This window comes from Ochlerotatus camptorhynchus, unplaced genomic scaffold (assembly GCF_037179485.1).
Source record: "Ochlerotatus camptorhynchus isolate MF236.1 unplaced genomic scaffold, CSIRO-AGI_Acam_v1.1 ptg000491l, whole genome shotgun sequence".
Taxonomy (NCBI): Eukaryota; Metazoa; Arthropoda; class Insecta; order Diptera; family Culicidae; genus Ochlerotatus; species Ochlerotatus camptorhynchus.
Genome location: NW_027040976.1, coordinates 379,686 through 403,521, shown reverse-complemented (window position 1 = coordinate 403,521; position 23,836 = coordinate 379,686). Strand labels below are relative to the sequence as shown.

At 41.4% G+C, this 23,836-nt stretch overlaps 1 protein-coding gene across 1 annotated transcript; it reads right to left on the bottom strand.

Annotated features, from left to right (window-relative positions):
- Positions 1–389: 389 nt before the first annotated feature.
- LOC135712546 (uncharacterized) lies at positions 390–2,339 on the bottom strand. The gene has a single exon (XM_065235504.1). It carries the CDS (start codon positions 2,337–2,339, stop codon positions 390–392), a length of 1,950 nt encoding a protein of 649 aa, XP_065091576.1.
- Between the last annotated feature and the right edge of the window lie 21,497 nt (positions 2,340–23,836).

Genomic DNA, 23,836 nt, shown 5'->3' with positions numbered 1-23,836 from the left:
GCTAGCATGCCAAGCAATAATCCGCAAAAAACCACGAAATACGAGCAGACCCGAAATGTTGCTGTATTTACATATTTATTTCACCCGTCGTTGTCTCTCCCCTTACCCCATATATGGACAACCTTTTCGGCAGAGCGCCTGCTGTCAACCAGTTTGATGAGAGTGAGTGGTACCGCAGGCTAAAGAGCCTGAATTTATAAAGAGACGACATCTTATCCATTTGACAGGTCTTCTGCTCGATTGGACTGACTTTTCCTATGACTTTGACAGACAATCGATTGTTCCAATTTTGACATGTCGCCTCTTTATAAATTTAGGCTCTTTACCGCAGGCGAATGGAAAGGTATGGGAAAGTGAGCGACCAACAGCAGAGTTGGATTTAGGACATTCTACAACACTGTTATACAGTCGATTATGAGTGCACTTGTGATAGAGTCACAAGCCCACATTATGGAACCATCGGTTACAACTGTTGAGGACTTGGCTGTTGCTTCAGGAACGATGTATTTCAACTGGTCAGAACAGGGTTCCCAGTGTAGACCCAGTGTCTTGATGGACTGATCCTTGTTGAAATTCATCGAAGGTTGCAAGGCACGGTTGTTTTCCGGAACTTCTTCTAGAACTTCAGGGTAATTGCTCGCCCACTTTCGTAGCTGCATTCCAGCCGAGTTGAACATAGCATCCATTTGCTCCCGTAGTTCGATTGCTTCGGTGACAGTCTGTGCACCCGAAAAGAAATCGTCGACATAAAAATCCTCACAGGTTGCCTTCGCTGCTAGAGGATAGCTCTCCTTCTCATCCTCCGCTAGCTTCTTCAGTACTCGAGTGGCTAGATACGGGGCTGAAGCGGTGCCGTAGGTTACGGTCTTCAATTTGTAGATGCGGATCGGTTCTGATAGTGAAGGACGCCAGAATATCAGATGAAATCGGCAGTCTTGGGGAAACAAAACCATTTGCCGGTACATTTTGGCGACGTCAGCAATCATCATGATAGGATGCAGGCGAGATCGCATCGTTATGGACCGCAAATCTTCTTGAACAATTGGACCCACTAGCATAGCGTCGTTCAGGGAAATTCCGGTGGAGCTCTTGCAAGAAGCATCGAAGACAACACGCACCTTGGTTGTACTGCTCTCCTCGCGAATGACTGGATGATGTGGAAGGAAGTATGCAAGCCCTGACGCTGCATCTGATTCATCGATTCGCTCCATGTGTCCCAACTTTTCGTACTCGTCCATGAATTTACGATATTCGGCGGCTAATTTTGGATCGCGCCCGAAACGACCCTCGATCAGGCGAAAACGGTGGAGTGCAGTACGTTTATTGTCTCCTAGTTTGCCCAGAACATCTTCCTTGAACGGTACTCGTACCATGTACCGTCCATCCTCGCAGCGACAAGTAGTTTCGCTGAAGAATTTCTCGCAGTAGGCTTCGGATGCAGAGTGGACGACCGTTGAATCACCCTCGATGGCCCAAAATCGCTCCATGTCACGATGGATGTCGGCAGTGGTAGCGACGTTGCAGACTACGGAAGATCTTGAATGTTGTTCAGGAGTTTTGCCGCTGATAATCCAACCGAAAACCGAATTAACCAGACACGGAAGAGATTCGCCCAAAGTGATTCGACCAGCAACATTGAAGAGATCGAAGAATACCTCGGCCCCTAACACAACATCAATGACTCCGGACTGATAGAATGACGGATCAGCTAACTGGATTCCTGTCGGAAGCGACCAACTTGACGCATCGACAGAGATTGAAGGCAGATCTACGGTGACCTTGGGAAGAACGAAGGCTTCGATGGTGGTGGAAAACTTGGATATCCGAGACTTCACTATCGAGCGGAACATGCAGCGGACTTCGGTAGACGCTTGACCAATCCCTGCGATTGGAAGATTCACCTTATGTCGCCGAACCTTCATGTGTTGCACCACTCGTTCTGATGCAAAGTAGCATTCGCTGCCCGAATCCAACAAAGCTCGCACTGGATGCTCGTTGCCACTATCGTCCACCATGATGATGATCGCTGTGGCTAATAGTACCCTGCTCCTGGTTCCGTCTTGCGTTGTACAGCTCGAAATTCCAGTATGCGCTGCTGGCGTGGCTGACATCGGTCCGCTACTACTGCCCGCCTGGCCGGAAGTACTAGATTGGTCCGATTGGTTGATCGTAGCTGGTTGACTACTGCCTGTAGACCTTGACGCGAAACGCAGCTGCTGTATGATGCCGTCCTCGGCACTTGCAGCAGCTGCTCTCCGATGAGCAGTCTTTCGCCATATGACCTCGACGCAGACAGTTTCGGCAAACTTGATTGCGTCGGACAACCTGCTATTTCTCATCGACCGTCATGTTTGAAAAGTTGTCACATTGGTACAAGGAGTGTTGACTGGAACAGGCTGGGCATTTCCATGACGCTTGCTGTACAGCGCCATGACTTCCTGCACGTGGTGGATTGGGCTTTCTGATGATTGCGGGCATATCCGAAAACTTACTGGTGACTGTTTCTAGCACGTTGACTCGACGTTGCAGAAAATCGATCAGCTGTTGAAACTTCGTAGCGTCGTTTGCTTCCGCGTATTCCTCCCAATCCCGTCTCGTAACTGTGTCCAATCGCGTACTCAAAAGATGGATCAAAAGTACGTCCCAGTGCTCAGTATTTTCCCCCAATTGTTTTAGAATTTTGACGTTAGTTTGAAATTTATCAATAAGCGTGTGTAATTCCGCCGCTGTTTAACGCTTCATGCAGGGAAACTCGAATAGCGATTGGTCTGAACGGATCCTATCGACACCCACTCCGGCTCGAAGGACCAATGTTCTTTTGAAGCATGCAGCGTAGGGTGTTCTCCGGATCATACACTAATTTTCACACCAACATAAACACAAAATCGTTTATTATTGCTAACATTTTAATTTAATAACTTTATTCATCTTAATTACTACATTGACGAACATAAACAAATTAAATTAAACACGCGACGGACGTCTCCGGCATGCAATTGCCTAGTATATGGCTCGAGTTGCACTGAAATGTATTCGATATACGATCGATCGTTTCGGTCCATTTCATCGTCACATATTCCGGTAGGTAGTGGTGGAGATGCTGCGGTTCGGCTGTTGAACAGTGATCAACGGTGAGTGACCAGTGGGGAGTCCGTTGATGATCGACATTCAGATGGCGATGTGGTCACTTCGGTATCGAACACCTACTAAATATACATGAATTGAGGACGTTAGCATCCATACGTATCACGCTTAGGGTCGCGTGTACAAAACTCATCCCCAGGTAAGCCACGAATTACCCAAAATGAGGTGTTCTGATGTAATTGCAAACCGCGGTCCATAACTTTTAATGGCACATTAGAACAGTCAGAACAAGTAATTGCATCGAAGTAGACTGTGTTTCATTCATTAATCAATCCATTAAATTGGTCGATGAACCTGACGAAATAAAAAAGCCAGCTAATAAAAGTTGTAGATTTGAAGGTTTTCACCCAATTACATTAGATGAACTTACAGTTTGTTTGTGTTTCATTAGGAAAATCGGCTGGAGTAGATAATGTTAATGCTAGAGTTATTCAAGATTGCTTTCATGTCATTGGCCACATCTTGCTGGACCTTATTAATTAATCATTACAAACTGGACATGTGCCGCAAATTTGGAAGCAATCCTTAGTGGTCCCTATTCAAAAAGTTGCTGGAACGATTAGAGTCGAAGAGTTCGTCCCACCACAGACAAACAGACGTAACTCTTCATTGTGTATCTTCGTTCATGCATTTAACGGTTGATTTGAATATTATCAGTTCCGCGAACTACTCGCCGCAGCGCTGGCATCGGATCACTTTGACGTTTCTATATATTCTATAGAAATTTCATGCAATATTGTTTACGAGTTAGCGAGCAAGCTTGTTTTCCGCGAGAAGCCAGATAGATGTCGTTACTGAGGTTATATGTTTTGAGATACTATGTTTTCAAGAACAAGTTTTTCAAAGAGTTACGTCTGTTTGTCTGTGGTCCCACCAACATGTTGCACACATTAGAGAAAATTTTAGAACTTGTTGTTAAAGGCCAGCTGTTGGAATATTTAAATAGTAATAGTTTGTTGATACCAGAAAAATCGGGATATCAGGAAGGTAATTTTTGTGAAATCGCGTTGAATTTGGTAATATCGAAGTGGAAAAATAGCTTGGAGTGTAAAGATACGATTGTTGCTCCGCTTTTGAGACAATTTCTAGGCCCTTATTGTTAAGATCAATCAAGTGCTTTGGAATTACGAGTACTGCATTTGTCTGAGAGAACTCAACGGACTGTTTTTATTGATTCTGTTTGCAGTCCCGTGGGGAATAACCTTTGAGTGCCCCATGGAAGTGTATTAGGGCCCCTGTTATTTATTATGTATATTAATGACATGATACGTGTTTTACGATTTTGCGACATTATTCTTTTTGCAGATGATACTGTGTTATTCGTTGCAGCTAAGGATTAAGATGATGCCGTTTTAAACGTGAATGTAGATTTGCGTTCTCTAAGTAGATGGTTGAAGTATAAGCAGTTGAATTGATTGATTTATCTTTATTTAGGAGGCTTTCAGCCTGAGGCTGGTTCGCCTCCACTAAGCAGTTGGAATTGAAAACAATTAAAACGGAATCGCGTAAATAGAACGTCTCTGTTGTAATTGATGATGAGACTATTGATCGCGTTCGGGATATTAAATACCTTGGCTTGATTATTGATTAAAAACTTAAGTTCAACTCTCACATTGACAATGTCATCAAGAAAATTGCCAAGAAGTATGGAATTCTATGTCGACTGAAAAACGATTTAACTATTGCCAGTAAAATACAGCTATACAAATCAATCATCTCTCCTCATCTAGACTTTTGCCGTTCCATTTTATTTCTGGCCAATGAAATACAAGTATCGAGATTACAGCGCTTGCAGAATAAAATAATTCGTTTGATATTGAGATGTAATAGATTCACTTCCTCAACTTAGATGCTAGACGCCTTACAATGGTTGTCGGTGAAGCAAAGAAATGTTTTTGTTTATGGTATTTATATTTAAAGTAGTTAACGGTTTACTACCTCGATATTTGTGTGATCGAATTCAAAGAGGAAGTGACTTTCAAAGATATAATACTAGAAACGCGGTTGAAATAAGAACACCACATTGCTTGACTTGTGCTTGACAAAATTCATTCAATTTTAAAGGAATAAATGTTTCCAATTCGATGCCAAGACATTTCTAACGTTCAGCAGTACTCACAGAATTTAAAAGACACTCCACGTGAAAACTGTTGTTTGAACAGTTATCCAGTGATTTTTTTTGTGTGGCTTGGCGAAGTTATCTCTAACGTATTATTTTATATGGATAGCTTTCATAATGACTTTTTTTGAATTATTGTATCACTGCAAAAACAATTTGTGTTCGCCACGATGGATGGATGTTTAATATTTGATTTAATAGAAGTAGAATAATTAAAAAAAAGTAGTCTACAAAGGTTTGAGCCTCGCGCACGAAATACGGATATAGAGAGCTGAATTTAACATTTGATAAAAAAAAATGCAATTTTGAAGCTTATTTGGAAGATACCTTGAGTTAGTAGTAAGTTTTCTGGCAAATGTTGGGGGCTCGTGAGCATTCCTGACATTGCTGACAATTGTGATAGCATCAGATTGCGGGGTTGCTAGTGTTCATTAACTCCTTATTGCTTGTAATACTTATGAATATTTTAGGTGGACAAAAAGGTGAACTAAGAGGTGGACGCCTGAGCTTTTCCACATATGGCAATATCGCTGGGATGCAACTGTAAACTCTAGAGGGAATTTATATCTCTAACTGTAACCAGTGCAATATTGTTTGCAAACCTGGTTAAATTGACAAGTTTAATTATCTTAAAGATAAATCGTCCAGCTCAAACCTTTGTAGGGGTAAAAGGTGGGACCATCATTATCATCATCCTTATCCTCATAACCAATTCGAAGCTTTAAGTGCACAAATATCAGCTTCTACGATACGTACCACAATGAAACTGTTACTCTACGTTTGCTGCACTGCAGCCTACGTGAAGTAGCAATTTCAGGTGAAATGGGGAATTAATTTCTGAGATGTGTGTACTTGAAAATGCGAAATGCAAGGGTGGAAGTGCATGCATAGCCTACGTGGTGGTCATTTGTGGACTCTAAAAGGAATCACCTTAAAGTGACCATACAAAAACATACTGAATGTATCTGCCTGGTGAGATCTCACTCTTCTTACATATGTAAAATTCTACGATGATCTCTAAAAAAAAAAAGATACAGACCAATTCCAAATGATAAGTTTGTGTTGATGAAGCCCATGCATCCTACGTGGGGTCAATGATATTGTTATCGGTTAAATGGGTGACAAAGCACACGTCCCAATCAACGTTTATGATTTTTATTTGCAATTGGTTCTAACCCACGATCTTCTGCTCAGTAAGCAAAAACGGTTGCTCTAAGGCCACCGTACCCCTTACATCACAACAAGCTACGACTGGCGATCGTTCATTATCGGTTATAAGAAGCTATTAAGATAAAATGACATCCCCCAATGTCTTCTCAAGCGTGCGTCACTTTTGTCTGTCACATATTTATTAATTTTGCGAATCGTTCCACCGAGTTCTATTATTCACGATTTTCACAATAGAGGCCTCCGTATAGGTCAACTCCGTAATGTAACGAGGCTTGGGTTCTAACCCATGACCTTCTGCTCAATAAGCAAAACCGTTTGCTCTACAGCTACCGTGTCCTTTACATTACCACAATCTATGGCCGACTTAACAAAAAGCTATTCAAATTAAGTGACGCCCACGAAAGCTGTAAACAATGTTTTTTTCAAACTGGATCCCACAAATATCCTTTCCGAAATTCCAAACAAATCAGTGATAAAAAAATTTTAAACCATGTCTCCCAACTGGAAAAAACTCTTCGATGTCCAATGGGGTGGCTTCACACATTTTGGATTCAATTCAATAGCCAACATTTTTCATGAGACTTTTTTATGTAGGAGAAATGGCTCTAATGTTGACCTATGGATCTAAGATTCGGCACATCGCTAAAAATCTGCTATTTATCAATTTTATCTAGATGAGCGCGTCATTGGGATGGTACTAATGGATATTTTTGAACGCTATTGAAATTTTAGTCGATTGCTGAGGTTTGATTGGGCTCAAATTAGGGGCATTTAGGCCGACATTACATCCATTTCCCCTATATATCTTTATTAAGGAGACTTTCAGCCCTGGACTGGTTCGTCTCCTCAACATATGAAAACATATGGCACATTAGCGACACCTGGGGGTGAATTCTGAACATAAATGTTCACCATCCATTTAAACAATTTTGATAAAGACTGCAACTTTCTATCTAGACGAAATGTCAAGTAATTGCAAACAGTTGATCCATAGAGGTAACTCTAAGACTAGAAGGTCCCGAAGAAACGTGTTCAATTTTTTGTCTCAGCTCTTGTACTCTCTTCGGTCCCAAGCTAATCGATGCACCCCTCGAAACATGGGAAAATCCACGAACCCCTCATTTTATTTGTCAAACTTTCATAGAGAATGAAAACAAACGTAGTGTAGTACTAGAATTTCAACTAGAATGGGGTACGTTAATTGATTTGCTTGGGACCAATAGGCTAGTCAAGTAGTGAGCCAATTTCAGATCGATAGTTTCGTATTGATTCTTGGTTGAACGATGTTTAGGTTGCTGGTCCTAGCTTTTTCCCACAGACGGAACCCACTTCATACTACCTGAATGCTGCGGAGTCGATCACTTTAAATTTTGAAGTTATTTTGTTTGAAAAATATTTATTTTCTTGCTTTTGTTTACATCCTTTCAACACCATTCACAAATTGGATCCTTTTTCCAGAGAAAAATTGAGAACTCGTTCGTGACTTTCTCATTATTTGTTATTTTGAAAAGTTCGGAATATCCTTTAAAATGGTTATCATGTAAGAAACTGATCAATATCAAGTCAAAGGGTCAAATATCGAATGGTAAGCTTCTTGACCTGGTTCTCGTCAGTGACTCCGATTGCATCGAGCTGTTTGAACCACCAGTTGATTGTCACCACAAGCCGTTGATTATAAAAGTTGACTCCCGTTCGAGAGATCATCCGCTCCCGTACCGAGCAGCCCGCAGTGAGTATAATTTTGCACAATGTGATTTCGATGTTGTTAACACGAGGATTGCCGCCTTGGATTGGGTACAAATACTTGACCAACCCACCATTGATGCCACCGTCTCTGTATTCTATGACAACATCTATAAAGTAATCCAAGATACTGTTCCGGTGAAGACGTCTGCAAAAACGTTACTTTCGTTCCCGGACCGCAGCAAACAAGTTTTAGTAGAAGCAGAGTATAATAGTTTGCAGAAAGTTCGCTTTCGTGAGTACGTCGACAACCTCCAGAGGGGTTTCAAGGAAAATCCATCGTCCTTCTGGTCTTTTATTAACTCTTGGAAAAAATCAGCTGGTATTCCCGTAGACGTCACCTACGGTAGTAGAAGCTCCACCACCGACACCGCTTCTGCTGACCTTTTCGCTGACTTTTTCCGAAGTGTTTTTGAACCCGATCAAACTCCTCCACCGCAGCAATACATTGATCAGCTACCAAGATACGACATTCACCTGCAGCAGCTCATCTTCAGTCAAGACGCTATTCTCAAAGCCCTTTGCTCAGTCGATCCATCGAAAGGTCCAGGCCCGAACCGTATTCCACCGTCTTTCGTCAAGAACTGTGCAGCATCGTTGGTCACTCCCGTTATGTCTATTTTCAATCGATCGCTTAAGGATGGCGTTTTTTCCGGATGCCTGGAACATGCACAAAGTGGAAAATTACCGACCTATCTCGATCCTGAACTGCTTGGCCAAAGTTCTCGAAAGTCTTCTGCATGAGAAGTTGTATCCAGCTGTTCAACCCATAATCTCAGAGTTTCAGCATGGATTCATGAAAATGCGCTCGACAGTCTCTAACTTAATGACTTACACGAACACTCTTTTTTTTTTTTTTTTTTTTTTTTTTTTTTTTTTTTTTTTTAACTCTTTATTTGTTCCAAATTCAAAATAAATCACATTTCATTTTAACCTAGGTGCTCCAGTTACTACAGTAACTTACCAGCCTTAATTGTTATGATATATATCTAAGTGTTTTTACATTGTTCCTGTCTTGGCAATTCAGTATTTTAAACAGGTTTTTTAAACCTGCATGTCAGTATAACAATTGATAGCTTAAAACTAAATAACTAAAACTAAATCTTATCTAAGTATAAAGGGAATTAATCGTTGCAATTGAGGATTGTAACGATTTTTGCCGGAAATTATTAATTATTTTGTTGGACATTTGTGCTAAAGTCTCAACATTCGAAATTCTATGTACTTCGGTAGTACTGTACCAGGGAGGCAACTTCAAAATCATTTTCAGAATTTTGTTCTGAATCCTTTGAAGTGCTTTTTTCCTGGTAGTGCAACAACTAGACCATATTGGCACAGCGTAAAGCATGGCCAGTCTAAAAACATGTTTAAATATTAGAAGTTTATTCGTCAGGCAAAGTTTGGATTTCCTGTTAATAAGAGGATACAAACATTTTATATATTTGTTACATTTGGCTTGAATGCCCTCAATGTGATCTTTAAAAGTTAATTTATGGTCAAGTATTAATCCAAGATATTTCACTTGGTTTGACCAGGAAATTGGAACTCCGTTCATAGTGACTAAGTGACTACTACTAGGTTTCAAAAAGGAAGCTCTAGGCTTATGTGGAAATATTATAAGTTGAGTTTTGGAAGCGTTGGGAGAAATCTTCCATTTTTGTAAATAAGAAGAGAAAATATCTAAACTTTTCTGAAGTCTGCTGCAAATAACACGAAGACTTCTTCCTTTAGCGGAAATGCCTGTGTCATCAGCGAACAAAGATTTGTGGCAACCCTGAGGCAAATCAGGGAGGTCCGAAGTGAAAATGTTATACAATATAGGCCCAAGAATGCTACCCTGAGGAACTCCTGCTCTAACAGGTAGTCGATTAGATTTGGAATTTTGATAATTTACCTGCAGAGTTCTGTCAGTTAAATAATTTTGAACTAATTTCATAATGTAAAGTGGAAAATTAAACTTTTTCAATTTAGCAATCAAACCTTCATGCCAAACACTGTCGAATGCTTTTTCTATGTCCACACGAACACTCTTATAGGTAGCATCGAGAAGCGTCAGCAAGTGGACTCCGTTTACATCGACTTCTCTAAGGCTTTTGACAAAGTCCCTCACGACCTAGCCATTATGAAGCTAAACCGCCTTGGTCTTCCACCGTGGATCGTTTGTTGGTTGAAATTATATTTATCATCCAGGAAGGCTTTCGTTAAGGTACGTGATTCCAGATCCGAGGTATTCCATATACCATCGGGGGTTCCACAAGGGAGTCACCTAGGACCTCTCATTTTCGTTCTGTTTATTAAAGACGTGTGTGATATGCTAAGTTCCTGTAAGTTGCTATATGCGGATGATCTTAAGCTGTACTGTGTGATCAAATCGATCGTGGATTGTTGCGCACTACAAGCTGATATAGAGCGATTGTCATCCTGGTGTCAGATGAATGGAATGCAAGCCAATGCTGCCAAATGCAAAGTGATTACCCTTACCCGCTCTCACTCTCCGATCATTTTTGATTACTCTATGAATCAATCACCGCTGGAAAGGGTTAATGCCATTAAGGATCTTGGGCTCGTCTTGGACAGCAAACTACGGTTTAACGAGCACATATCCATGACAGTGGCAAAGGCCAACTCCATGCTAGGATTTTTGCGCCGCAATACTGCACAATTCAACAACGTGTACACCCTGAAAGCACTGTAATGTCCGCAATGTTCGTGAATATGGAGTACAAATTTGGGGTCCATATCATGCTGTTCATGTACTGCGCATCGAGAGAATCCAGAAACAGTTTATAAAGTTTGCATTGCGACGTCTGCCAAGGACAATTCCAGATAGCTTACCTCCGTACGAGCATAGATGTGCACTTATTGGACTGCAAACACTAACAAATCGCCGAGTCTTTCTCCAGAGGATGTTCATATTTGACATGATTAGTAATCATATTGACTGCAGTTGTTTGCTCGGGAACATCAATTTCCACACTCCAGCTCGCCGTCTCCACAACTATTACTTTCTGTGGACTCCCGGACATCGTACTGCTTACGGTTATAACAATCCTCTCGATAGATGTTGCACACTGTTTAATGATGTGTGTGATGTTTTTGATTTTAATATAAGTAGACCAGTGTTTAAGAATAGGATTAAGTTTCTTTAAACAGTCTGTATGGCTAAAATGTCAAAGATGGGGGTTAAATAAATAAATAAATAAATACAATAAATAAATATGGTTGGGATGCTCTCCCTCAGGCCCATTTATTTTGATGTTTAAGTTTTCTTTGTTAAGGATGTTTACAATCATTAGTCATAATCGTACTTTTTCATAGGTATGAATAAATTTGGCCAGTCTTCAAGATACACTTGTTTTAATACATTACTATTAAATTTAAGGATTAAATTTTGAGTGTTAACCTTAATACTTTATCTTTCAAACGAATCTGTTAAAGAGACGTAAGCCTTGGTGTTGGCCCTGATCGTTGGATTTTTTTGACAGCCCCAGTTGGATTTCTTTTGACAGCGTTACCAGTTTTTCCAGTATGGGAAAAATCGTTAATTCTTGAAATCAATGTCAACATTTCAAAGGGGCGTAATTGCTCCTGTAAACAATGCCTTTAGTCGTCCCTCCCCATGGACATGGAGGTTGACGGTACTGAAGCAAAGGGTTATGTTTAATTTCTTTATATTTGCAACGATGATGATTTCCTATAGTGACACATAAGGCTTGTACTAGAAAAAAATGCACCATTTTTATCCATGTGTAACTTTTTAACCCAACGGCACCAGTGGTGTAGTGGTAAGCGTGATTACCTCTCACCCCAGCAGGCCTGGGTTCAATCCCAGTCGGCGCCGCCGGGATGTTCTGAGGCATAAAATCTCTGATCACGCCTTCCTTCGGATGGGAAGTAAAGCCGTTGGTCCCCGGTTCATGAGTTGATGGGTCGATAGGTAGGGTCCAGGTGTGGGAGCTGCCTTCCTGGCTCGTCGGTAGCATTGGTGCTCAGCACGGAAAACAAGATCGACGGAAAAAATAAACCAAAGGAAAAAAAAAACTTTTTAATCCGTCGGTAAAAATTAATGAGAATCTGGGCATAACTAGTTTGGAGTGAATTGTTTACATGTGCAAAATTTCATAACAATCGGTTCAGTGGTTATTGAGATGTCATCGAAACAAGAAGAAAATCGCCGGAGAATTTTGCGCGCCGTCATGGAAAATCCGACTGCGACCATGAGATGGATCGGAAGACAACTGGGAATCACCCATACAACTGTGTCTCGGGTGGTAAAATCATAGAGGTAGCTCTAATACAAGTAGGTCCCGAAGAAACGTGCTCAACTTTTTGGCTCAGCTCTGGTACTATCTTCGGTCCCAAGCTAATCGATGCACCCCTCGAAACATAGGAAAATCCACTAACCCCTCATTTTATCTGTCAAACTTTCATAGCGAATCAAAACAAACATTGTGTAGTACTAGAATTTTTACTAGAATGGGGAACGTTAATCATTTGCTTGGGACCAATAGGCTAGTCAAGTAATGAGCCAATTTCAAATCGTTAGTTTCCACCGGTTGGTAAAATCGTTTAAGGAGTCCCAGACGACCGAGCGGCGGACTGAAAGTGGAAGAAAATCGAAGACAGTCCAAGTAACATTGCAAGCTTTATAGAGGTTTTATAGGTTTTAGAGAACCCTCATAAAACCAAAATTGTTACTTGGGAGCTGACCCTGTGAAGGCCCGGAAGGGGTTGGATTATTTCAAGCGTAATCCGAACCTTTCGATTCGCGACGCGGCTCTGAAGGCAAAGTGTTCCGCCTGGTTCGTTCAGCAAACCATGAAACAAGCTGGGCTTCGTGTATTCAAGGTCCGGAAGGCACCAAACCGGCGTGATCAACAAAACACGGCGGTCAAATCCCGCGCAAGGAAGCTGTATCGAGAGTGGTTAACGAAACCGATGTGTGTGGTTATGGATGACGAAACCTATATCAAGGCAGACGCAAAGCAGATACCGGGGCTGGAGTTCTACGTTGCCAAATCACGGCTTGATGTTCCGGAAGATATAAGGAAGAAGAAAGTGGACAAATTCACCAAACAATACTTGCTCTGGCAGGCCATATGCCAATGCGGTAAACTGAGTAAAACGTACATCACAATGGGTACCATCAACAGCAAAATTTACCGCACCGAGTGCCTCCAGAAGCGTCTGTTGCCCTTCCTGCGGTCTCACGGAGGCGAGACATTATTTTGACCGGACCTGGCCTCATGCCATTACGCGCGATCGACGTTGGATTTGTACAGAGACAATAACGTTGTTTTTGTACCAAAAACCGCCAACCCCCCAAATTCACCAGAGATTCGTCCGGTGGAAAGATTTTGGGCCATAATGAAGGCCAAAGTTCAAAAATCGTCCAAGGTGCTTAAGAACGAGTTGGAGTTGAAGAAAGAATGGATGAATGTGACCAAAAAGGTTGGCTCCACCATTGCACAAAATATAATGAGGGGTCTTAAGGGAAAGGTGCGGGCTTTTCAGCGATGCAAAGGAAATTGAATAAAGTAATTATGCCAAAATATAATCCATATGTATTAGTTCATTCCCTGAAAGTTTCAAGAAAATCCAACTTAAAATAATTTTTTGACGAACACCTTTGTCTGGTACATTTTTTTCGAGTACAGGCCTTATCACCTTCTTAATGCTTTAGTATGTCTCAAACCATAAATTCTTGGTTGTTAATAGAACTTCCTTGTTGAAATCGGCTGCTTTATGCAGACTGAGCAATTCGGTATACAGAGGAACTGGGAGGGCTTATTAGAAACTTCTCACCAAGTAATGATCTTCTAGTAAATCTTGCATATAATTTTATTAATATTTTATTTTATTTAAGCATATTATTTTTGTAACAGTCAATTAGCATTAGCATACGATACAAGAGACTTAATATTACTTGCTCGTTTTTGCGTAAAATTATCAATATTTATTATTACCTTTGAAAGTTTTTTTCAAGTTTTTTTGTGATCTGATAGATTTCCCAGTTTGGTTAGAAGTTTCGAAACTAATGCATGTCCACAGGCCTAATAGAAAGATAGACAGAAAAAGTTTATCATGAAAAATGGTTGCATGCAGGGCTGCTTTCACTCACTTACTATAGATGAGTGATTTTCGGAGTTTTGAATTCGTTAGATGTTGTAATGGGGATTTGCGCATAGAGCCTGTCAATTTCGCTTTCAAAGTGTCACAGTCAGCAGTTTTATGATTCGTGAGTGGAAGTGGAACTGGCGGGTTTTGTGTGTCGGACGCTTGCTTTTAGGCCTCGTCTTGTGTCTAACATGTGCAAAGTATCATTATAGCGTCTAATGGTTTTGGGATTCCTGGTTGCGTGAAATATATTTGTGAGAATAACTTTTTGAGATTTTAGTAGTCACTTTTTGTTTTAGTTTATATTTTATTTCTTTCATGTAACTATCGTAAATAATAGTTATTCAATAACAGATAGTTCATCCATATATTCGTACTTTGACGCGAAGCGCTGTGGATTATGAGATGTTCGATGACCCTGGAGGGATCGATTTTGCTTACTGAGCAGAAAATCATGGATTTAACCCCAAGCTCTCCGTCATGACTCTTAAAATTCATGATCACTAATCAAAATGAATATGTTCTTTCGATAGCCGGCTATTATTAAATAAACAACAAATAAACATAAATACATACATACATACTTTTGGTTACATCGACAACTTGAGGTGAATCCCTCCCCATGGACATGGAGGTTGACGGTACTGAAGCAAAGGGTTATGTTTAATTTCTTTATACATATTTGCAACGATGATGATTTCCTATAGTGACACATATCACCTTCTTAATGCTTCAGTATACCTCAAACGATTAATTCTTGGTTGTTAATAGAACTTCCTTGATGCAATCGGCTGCATTACGCAGACTGAGCAATTCTGATTATAGTATCAGATTTGTTCTGTATACAGAGGAACTGGGAGGGCTTATTAAAAACTTCTCACCAATAAAGTAATGATCTTCTTGTAAATTTTGCATATAATTTTATCAATATTTTATTTTATTTAAGCATATTATTTTTGTTACAGTCAATTTGCATTAGCATATGATACAAGAGATTTAATATTACTTGCTCGTTTTTGCGTTAAATAATCAATATTTATTTTACTTGTAATTACCTTTGAAAGTTTTTTTCAAGTTTTTTTTTGTGATCTGAAAATTTACCCAGTTTGGTTAGAAGTTTCGAAGCTAACGCATGTCCACAGGCCTAATAGAAAGATAGGCAGAACAAGTGTATCATTAAGAATGGTTGCATGCAGGGTTGCTTCCACTCACTTGCTATAGATGAGTGATTTTCGGAGTTTTGAATTCGTTAGATGTTGTAATGGAGATTTGTGCTGTTGGATGCGGGTGGAGATTGGAGGGCGGGTGTTTGACGCATAGAGCCTGTCAATTTCGCTTTCAGAGTGTCGCAGTCAGCGGTTTTATGATTCGTGAGCGCTTGCGATTCGTAGAATTGTTGATTGTGACTGCAAGTGGATTTGACGGGTTTTGTGTGTCGGACGCTTGCTTTTTGGCCTCTTCTTTTGTCTAATATGTGCAGAGTATCATTATAACGTCAAATGGTTTTGAGATTCCTGGTGGCGTGAAATATATTTGTGAGAATATCTTTTGAGATTTTAGCAGTCACGTTTTGTTTGTAGTTTATATTTTATTTATTTCATGTAATTATCGTAAATAATAGTTACTCAAAGCGCTGTGGATTATAAGATGCTCGATGACCCTGGAGGGATCGATTTTGCTTACTGATCAGAAAATCATGGATTTAACCCCAAGCTCTTCCACTGCACAATACATTGCCACCATCATTTGTATATTTGATATTGAACATTAACCTCGGAAACTATTTGCATATCAAGCGAAAACGTAGTCCTGTATTGTCGCGAAGCGTTATGGTTCTGAGATGCTCGAAGACCCTGGAGGGATCGATTTTGCTTACTGAGCAGAAAATCATGGATTTAACCCCAAGCTCTCCGTCATGACTCTTAAAATTCATGATCACTAATCAAAATGAATATGTTCTTTCGATAGCCGGCTATTATTAAATAAATAACAAATAAACATAAATACATACATACATACTTTTGGTTACATCGCCAACTTGAGGTGAATCCTAACCGAATACCCTACCCAACCCTCCAACTCCGTAGCACTTATGAGGGTGTCGCTAGGTCGGTGGCCTCTCGTTAAGTAAGTACTACATCGACATTTCCTTCCCTATTCCTGGTTATGGTGAAGATGGGCGTGGCCGGGAATAGCGACTGTGATGCTTATGTTACTCTTGTTTAGATTAGAACCATTGTTTACTCTCCAGCATTATTCCTGAAAGTAGTCTAACTGAAAATTTCAGAAGAGACGTGAGTGTCGCTAGTATCCAATCTACGAAGTATATCATAACAACGCTAACGATAACGGTAACGCTAACGCTAACGTAAACAATGCCTTTAGTCGTCGACTAAACTAACAATGTTAACTGATATTCCTCTAACTGTTGGTGTCATTAGTGTTCATGAGTGAGCTTTTATTCGCACGAAATCGACAACTGTTTACAAATGCAATTACGCCCCTTTGAAATGTTGGCACTGATTTTTTTTTTTATAATTACTTTATTTTTACAGGCTCAATTGAATAAACTTTACAGAGCCGAGTTATCCTTTGCGTTATACATTATTACTGTCTTAAATTTAAAGTTAAAGGAACTGGACCGAGTACTCGCGGTTGTCTCGAGGTTAGTGGAGATTTACAATTTTTTGGATGGGAAAAGGGAAGAAGGAGGTTTGAAATGTGGTTTACGATAAAACTATTTAATTAATCCTAAAGCATGAAATTATTTCTATTCATCTTGAAAACAAACATTGAAAAAACCCCACACGTACAAATACAAACTAAACACAAGGTTAATCAAACTTACAATCTAAGGTTAATATCCTTAAACTGAATTTTTTAATAACTACGCATTTATCTGCAAAACAGGTACTACCAGTAGAATCACAAAAAAATAGCCGCCTTTGCCAGTACATAAATGATAGGTAAAAAGTGTTGTGGTTTTTCAATAATCGAGCAAAATCGAAAAATCTCCATGCAATCTTAAATCTAAATAACGAAGCCTTCTGCAGAAACGGCTTCCATCGGTTAGTTAGAAGCCAAAAGCCGCCACCTGGTGAGGAAATCCTCAACTGAACAGTTCACCATTCAATAGTTATTCTCAACACAGCAGTTGAACCTGACTCTAATTTGAGTTCCGTTAACTCAAATCCGCAAAAACGCGCAGCATTCATAGACTGGGTGAAAATTCAGAGCATTACGATTCATTATTTAATTTATTCGTGTATAGTTTGCATCGTGTTTACTTTAAATATCGTAAATCATTTTAAAATTTAAACCGATCACCGAGCTATTGATGTCGTATCAGTGAGGAATCTTCTCATTTTTTTTCCCGCAGCCCTCACTTGAGCCGTTCGTAATCGTTCGTCCGAAATAATTGAATAATGGGGAATGAGATTTCGTTTCCTGCTTCCTGCAAGGCAGCAAGGACATCGGGGTTTCCCTCTGTGATCCGGTCTTTTTTTGTGTTCATTTTTTGTGACTGAACCGATAAAGGAAGAAGGACCAATAAATCATTTCGATGGAATTATCGTTTTCGGAGGGTCGTAGTCGGTCGTCGTTCTCGAACGGAAATGACGATGATGGTTTTTAATTAAGGCGCAGAAATTGAATATTCAGGTGTCCTTTTTCCAGAGGCCATCGCTCTTCTTCGGCACACGACTGGTGCCGTTAGTGGTTGGATCCAGAAGGAAAGACATTGTTGGAAAAATATTTTCCAATGCAAATCTTGCTCTACCAAGTCACCACCAGTCAAAGCCATTGCCGTTTGGTGAATGCAGGCAATGAATTTTCACTCTAAGACATCGAAGCCCCGGCTGCGGTTGTTCAGTATGTGTGTGAACAACTATCATCCTTGTTAGGAACGGGCTGCTCCGTGAAGCGCTCGGTAAAGCATATACACACGATAAATTATCTTAATAAATCTTTGAAATGCGAAGGACCAAGCATTTGCGCGATGTGTGGGCGTTCTGGGCTAAATTATTGCGGTTTGTGTAGAACATCGGAGGAAAGATGGCCAAATACGATACGTTTAGAACAACCAAATGATGGTGAAGAGACATACCATAGTGGTATTAAATTTTCATTTATTATCATCGTGTTTAACATACCAATTTGGTGAAGCTTGTTCGTATCTCGTGATTTAGATCTTTGAGGTGGAAAATACCTGTATTCTTCTTAAGAATTCTATGCAAAACATGGGCAGTGAATTTTCTTAACATAAATTCAGTACAGTTGTCGTAAAATTTGAGCCAAGTGGTCGCAAATTATTTCCATTTGGCACCACATATACAAGATCAAAAGGGCGCTACTGTGTTCAAAATTGTGGCGTCATGAAACGTTCCATCATTTATTTTCGTACATTTTACCATTACCAAAAGAACGATGAGTGATATATCTTAATAGTTCATAATACTTCAACATCGTCAACTGATACAGGGTGATAGGACAGGTTGTTTGCTACATGAAAAAAGTAGAAGGGTCTTTGTCTACGGGCACGAAGGGAAGCTTGACGTAGGATCGCTAGTGGACGGAAGAAATATGTTGATCATTTAGTTCTTATCTCTTTCCGTTTTTGAATTGGTGGCCCTAAAAGGACCGGTTGTTTTTCAAATGGTGGCCACACCAGTGCAAGTCGATTCCGACCGGATGACCCCGGCCTAGTCATGCTGACTATTGAGGGAAGCCTTTCCTCCGGTTGATGTGGGTGCTTTCGTCGTCGTCAGTCATCTTTGTATTGATGTTCCACTCATACGTCGTGTCCGACGCTTATCCGTCCGTTGCTCGAAAACAAATGAAAAAGAAAACGATTCGGCAAGCGTTTTTTTTAACACTGCTTTTCTCCTCCCTTACTTTCATTTAGGTGGAAATGGTGAGCGATCAACCGACCATTGAGCTCGCTCATGTGTCGTTTTATTCGATTTGCGCTCTATCGTTGCGTCCGTGTTTGGGATTTTTCGTTACATGTCTGAATTTTTATTTTTATTTTAGTGTGACCCCAGTATACGTTAAAAGTAGCAAATAGATTACAGAGTTTTTTTTCTGATTCTTTGCTCGACTATTGAGCTATTCAGTCCGTATTTTCACTCGAGTTCTCGATTCGATTTTGTTTCGTTTTGTGCTGTCGCGTTGCGCCGTAAAAGTGTCGCCACCTTCTCGCGTTCTGGCAAGTTTACTTGAACTTGCAAACACGAAACAAATGGTGCGTAAACGTGCCAATGAGTCAGCAGCGGGCCCTTCAAAGAAGGTGCTAATCAAGCCCAGTGCGTCGCAGGATGACGCCGGGAAACGAGTACTGCAAGCCAACCAGTATGCAGTACTCCCGGAAGAAAATGGCGATGGTGACGCCGCTCCCATTGCAAGAAAAGAGCGAATTCCCCCGCTTTTCACGCCGGTGAAGGATGTTGCCAAGCTAGGTGCTGAACTGGCAGAACACAAGCTGCTGCCTCGCTTCAAGCTTTGCAGCATCGGTACCAAAATCATTTGCTCCAGCCTGGAGGAGTACAAACAAGTAGGATGTTTCATCAAGAACAACAACGTGGACTTTTTCACGCATGATCTACCATCGAGCAAGCCACTGAAGGTGGTTTTGCGTGGATTACCGTCGTTCGAGGTGAAATCCGAGCTGGAGCGGTTTGGGCTCAAGCCTGAGGCAGTGTGCCCGATGAACCGGCGTCCCAACCACAACACCAGCTTCCGTGATCAGTTGTTCCTGGTGCATTTCACGAAGGGGTCCACCAGCCTTGCGGCTCTGAGATCCAAAATCCGGGACCTGTTTCAGGTCATCATCAGTTGGGAGCATTACAAACCTCAACATCGTGATGTAACGCAGTGTATGAACTGCCACATGAAGACAAACTGCGGCAAGTGTGCTGGAGCTCACTCAACTGCGTCCTGTGAGCAAGTCGATGACATCGAGGCAACGTGTGTCAACTGCGGTGGAAACCACCAAGCCTCCAATCGCAGATGTCCCAAGCGAGTTTATCAGTCGAAAGGCTACAATCAACAACCAGTTCGGTCCAGCTCCGTAATCATCGTTCGCCTCCTGTACTCATGGAAGTCCAGTACCCAGCTCTCCAGCCCCATCGACATGTTCCGAACCTAGCCCCGCTTCCGCTCAATAACCAACAAGCCAATCCTGCGAGTATCAAATGGTTCCCAATAGTCGGACAGTTCAGCATCGTCTCGCTGCTGTTGCGGCCCATCCAATTCCATGTTCATCCACTTGGTTTATCATACGCTGGTGCTGTCTCAGGTGAACCTGTCGACGATTATCCGTTCACCTCGGAGGAACTTGTGACGCTCGTAACCGAAGTCAGCTCCGGGGGAGGGGTAGCGGTCATCGCTGCGAGACGGAACATCAGCTGTCGGCTACTACCAAGCTTCCAGTAGTAGGTGCCGAAGAAACGTGCTCAACTTTTTGGCTCAGCTCAGGTACTATCTTCGGTCCTAAGCTAATCGATTCCCCCCTCGAAACATAGGAAAATCCACTAACCCCTCATTTTATCTGTCAAACTTTCATAGCGAATCACAACAAACATTGTGTAGTACTAACATTTTGACTAGAATGGGAACCTTAAACGTTTGTTTGGTACCAATAGGCTAGTCAAGTAGTGAGCCAATTTAAAATCGTTAGTTTCGTATTGATTGTTGCTACCATTCTGCTTAACCTGCACCAACTAACGAATACATTCAGCTGACGTTGAAGAAAGAGAAAGTCAGCAATGAAGCAGATTCGTAGGAAGATTTTGAGGTCATCTGCATATGATAACCGAGGAGCTTCGATGACCAGATGCACGACGTTGAAGTACAGTATAAAAATTAACGGTCCCATGTGGCTTCCCGAGCAAAGCTGAAGATCAAATTGAAATCAAAATTTGCTGTTGTGATGTAACTTATTTTGAATACTCCAGTTGATCTCATTTTGCTTGACTTAACGGTTAACACAGCAAAAATGAGAGCAAAATTTTACACTGTTGAAGCAAACGGAAAACTAATCCTGCTTTCAATGAAATCAATTTGATTACTGATTTTGCATTCATAATGTTTAACTGAATACGGGCCTGGAGTAAATGGTTACCATTCATGTTTCTCAAGCTGAAGGACTTCGGCTCCAATCTTACCCCGGGAAAGTCACGAATGACCTAAAATGTGTTAAACAAATCAAATAAACAATAATCATTAGTTCAACGACAGATAAATATCAATTAAATTTTAAACAAGAAGTAAACAGCAGAACTTCAAGTTAAGTTGCTTTCATATAAAAAGTCTTGACTGCATAATGAAAGCACAATATGATATCAGACTTATGTCGCAACATTTGAAATCAAAATGAGTTTTCATTATGATAGGAACTGCACACTTTAATATCGATTTGCTTTCATTTTGTTAACCGACTTTGCTGGGGTTCCCTGAGGTATACCTGATGTGGCGAAGAAGCTAGCTGATCTGCAATCTCCTATGGCAACCTTTAGTTGCCAACCGGTAAGATATGATCGAAACCAACTCAGACGATTACCGCATACACCGAGCCTGCCGAGTTTAGCAATCGCAATAGCATGGTTCAACTTGTCGAATGTTGCGGATAGGTCTGAATAAATAACGTCCGTTTGAACCCGATCTGACATGTTTTCAGTTATATACGATGTTAGACACAGCAGATTGGTGGTTGTAGAGCGGCCGACAGTAAACCCAGGGAGGGTGAGACACTTTGTGGTGAGTTCTTTTCGGGGCGTGTCTGTCAATGACATATGCCAAGACATGTGCTGTAGCCTCAACGTCATCTGGATCAAGGATGCTTTCCCATACCATGCTAGACAATACATCTATGATGCTACGGTGGTCAGCTTTACGGAAGCCATGAGAAACCGTAGCAGGATAGTCGTCGAAATCACGCACGAGTTTGTCTTCAACAGTGACAATTAGAGGAGGGTGATGTGGAACTAGCTTAGTTACTGCACAAGGAGCCGAGGAAATTAATGGAGCCCTATCCTGTGTGCTTACGAAGCAGAGGTCCAAACTACGCTCATTTTCGTTAACCACATGGTTAACTTGAGAAAGCGTCGCAGCTCTGTAGTTGTCAAGAAGGCTAATAGGTCCTGCGTGAAATGTAGAGCTATCAGTATCTGGGTACAGGAATCCGCTATGAGATGGACTCCACGAAACGCCTGGCAGATTGAAGTCACCAAAAATGAATATCTCATCAACTGAAGTGGCACTTTCGATAACTGTGAAAACTAACCGACAGTGAGTATCGATGAGTTCATTGTCGTGGACTCGATCAGGTGGAATGTATAGAGCGCATAACAATAGTGTGCGATCACCCAGATTGATGGCTGTCCAAACCTGCTCCACATAGTTCCATGAATCGTTCTCGATGGCCTTTGCCTCCAACCCGCCACGGATAGCTACAAGGACACCTCCACCAGTAGATTTACGGCTGTTGTTAGGATTCCGATCGCAACGAAAGACCTCGTAGTCAGGACCGAAGACTTGACTGGAAAGCGTTCGATAATCGAGCCACGTTTCGCACAGGACAATTATATCGTAGCAACAATCCGATACAGCTAAGCGGTACTCTTTAACATCAGAATTCATTCCACCGGCTTTTTGGTAGAAGATCACGACGTCCTGCTTGCGGCAAGGAATCGAATGACTGCTCTTCCTGGAAATCACAGATACATTAGGCAATAACTGACCATCATCAAGTATCATTGGATACTCGCCATAGTGAGTGGGTTGGAAGTCCCGCTCTCCACATCCGACAGCAAGTCCGGAACGACTATGATGAACGAAGGCTGCTGATGGCAGGACTGAGACGGAGAGATTGGGGGCTTCCATGGGGCTTTCTACGGCGCATTCCGGGTTTCTAGGATTGGTAGTTACAGAGGTATCATCACAATGACTAACATAGTCAGAATTGCTGAAAATTTGATCGGCATCAGGCAGTGAATAGTCAATATATTGATTGTACTTGCTTATAGAGGCAAGGTGGAAGACTCCTGATTCATATCCAGTCACAGGTCCAGGACGACTCTGCTGAACGCTGGCAGGAATCGGCACGACTGGGCTGGAGGAACCAGGAACTTCCAAAGAGCGGTCTATTGTGCGTTCCGGAGATGAATTGGGATTGTTCGAACAGTAAAGCGGATGGTGTGAATGAGCAGTATCAGAAGTACTTCTCAACTGGAAATAGCCGGCAGATGCTTGAGGCGTTGCACTGGAACACGGAAGCTGATCAGGAAAATTACTGTAACTAATGTACGCATACTTTCCTGAAAACGATGGTTGGGAGACCCCACCACCGAACTCGACCGCAGGTCCAGAACGACGCTGATGGCAGGAAATAGAACGACTTTGATGGCGGGAAACAGCTAGCACGACTTGATCGAGTGGTTCGAGGTCTCCCATAATGCTACACACTGGCGTGCACAGGGTGGGGCAAGATGGGGCAGTTGCCCACCCTTTTAAAAATAAGATTTTTCCACATTTACAAAATTATGA

Excerpts from the sequence above, each read along its gene's own strand:
- LOC135712546 (XM_065235504.1), bottom strand. The coding sequence starts at position 2,339 with ATGAGAAATAGCAGGTTGTCCGACGCAATCAAGTTTGCCGAAACTGTC.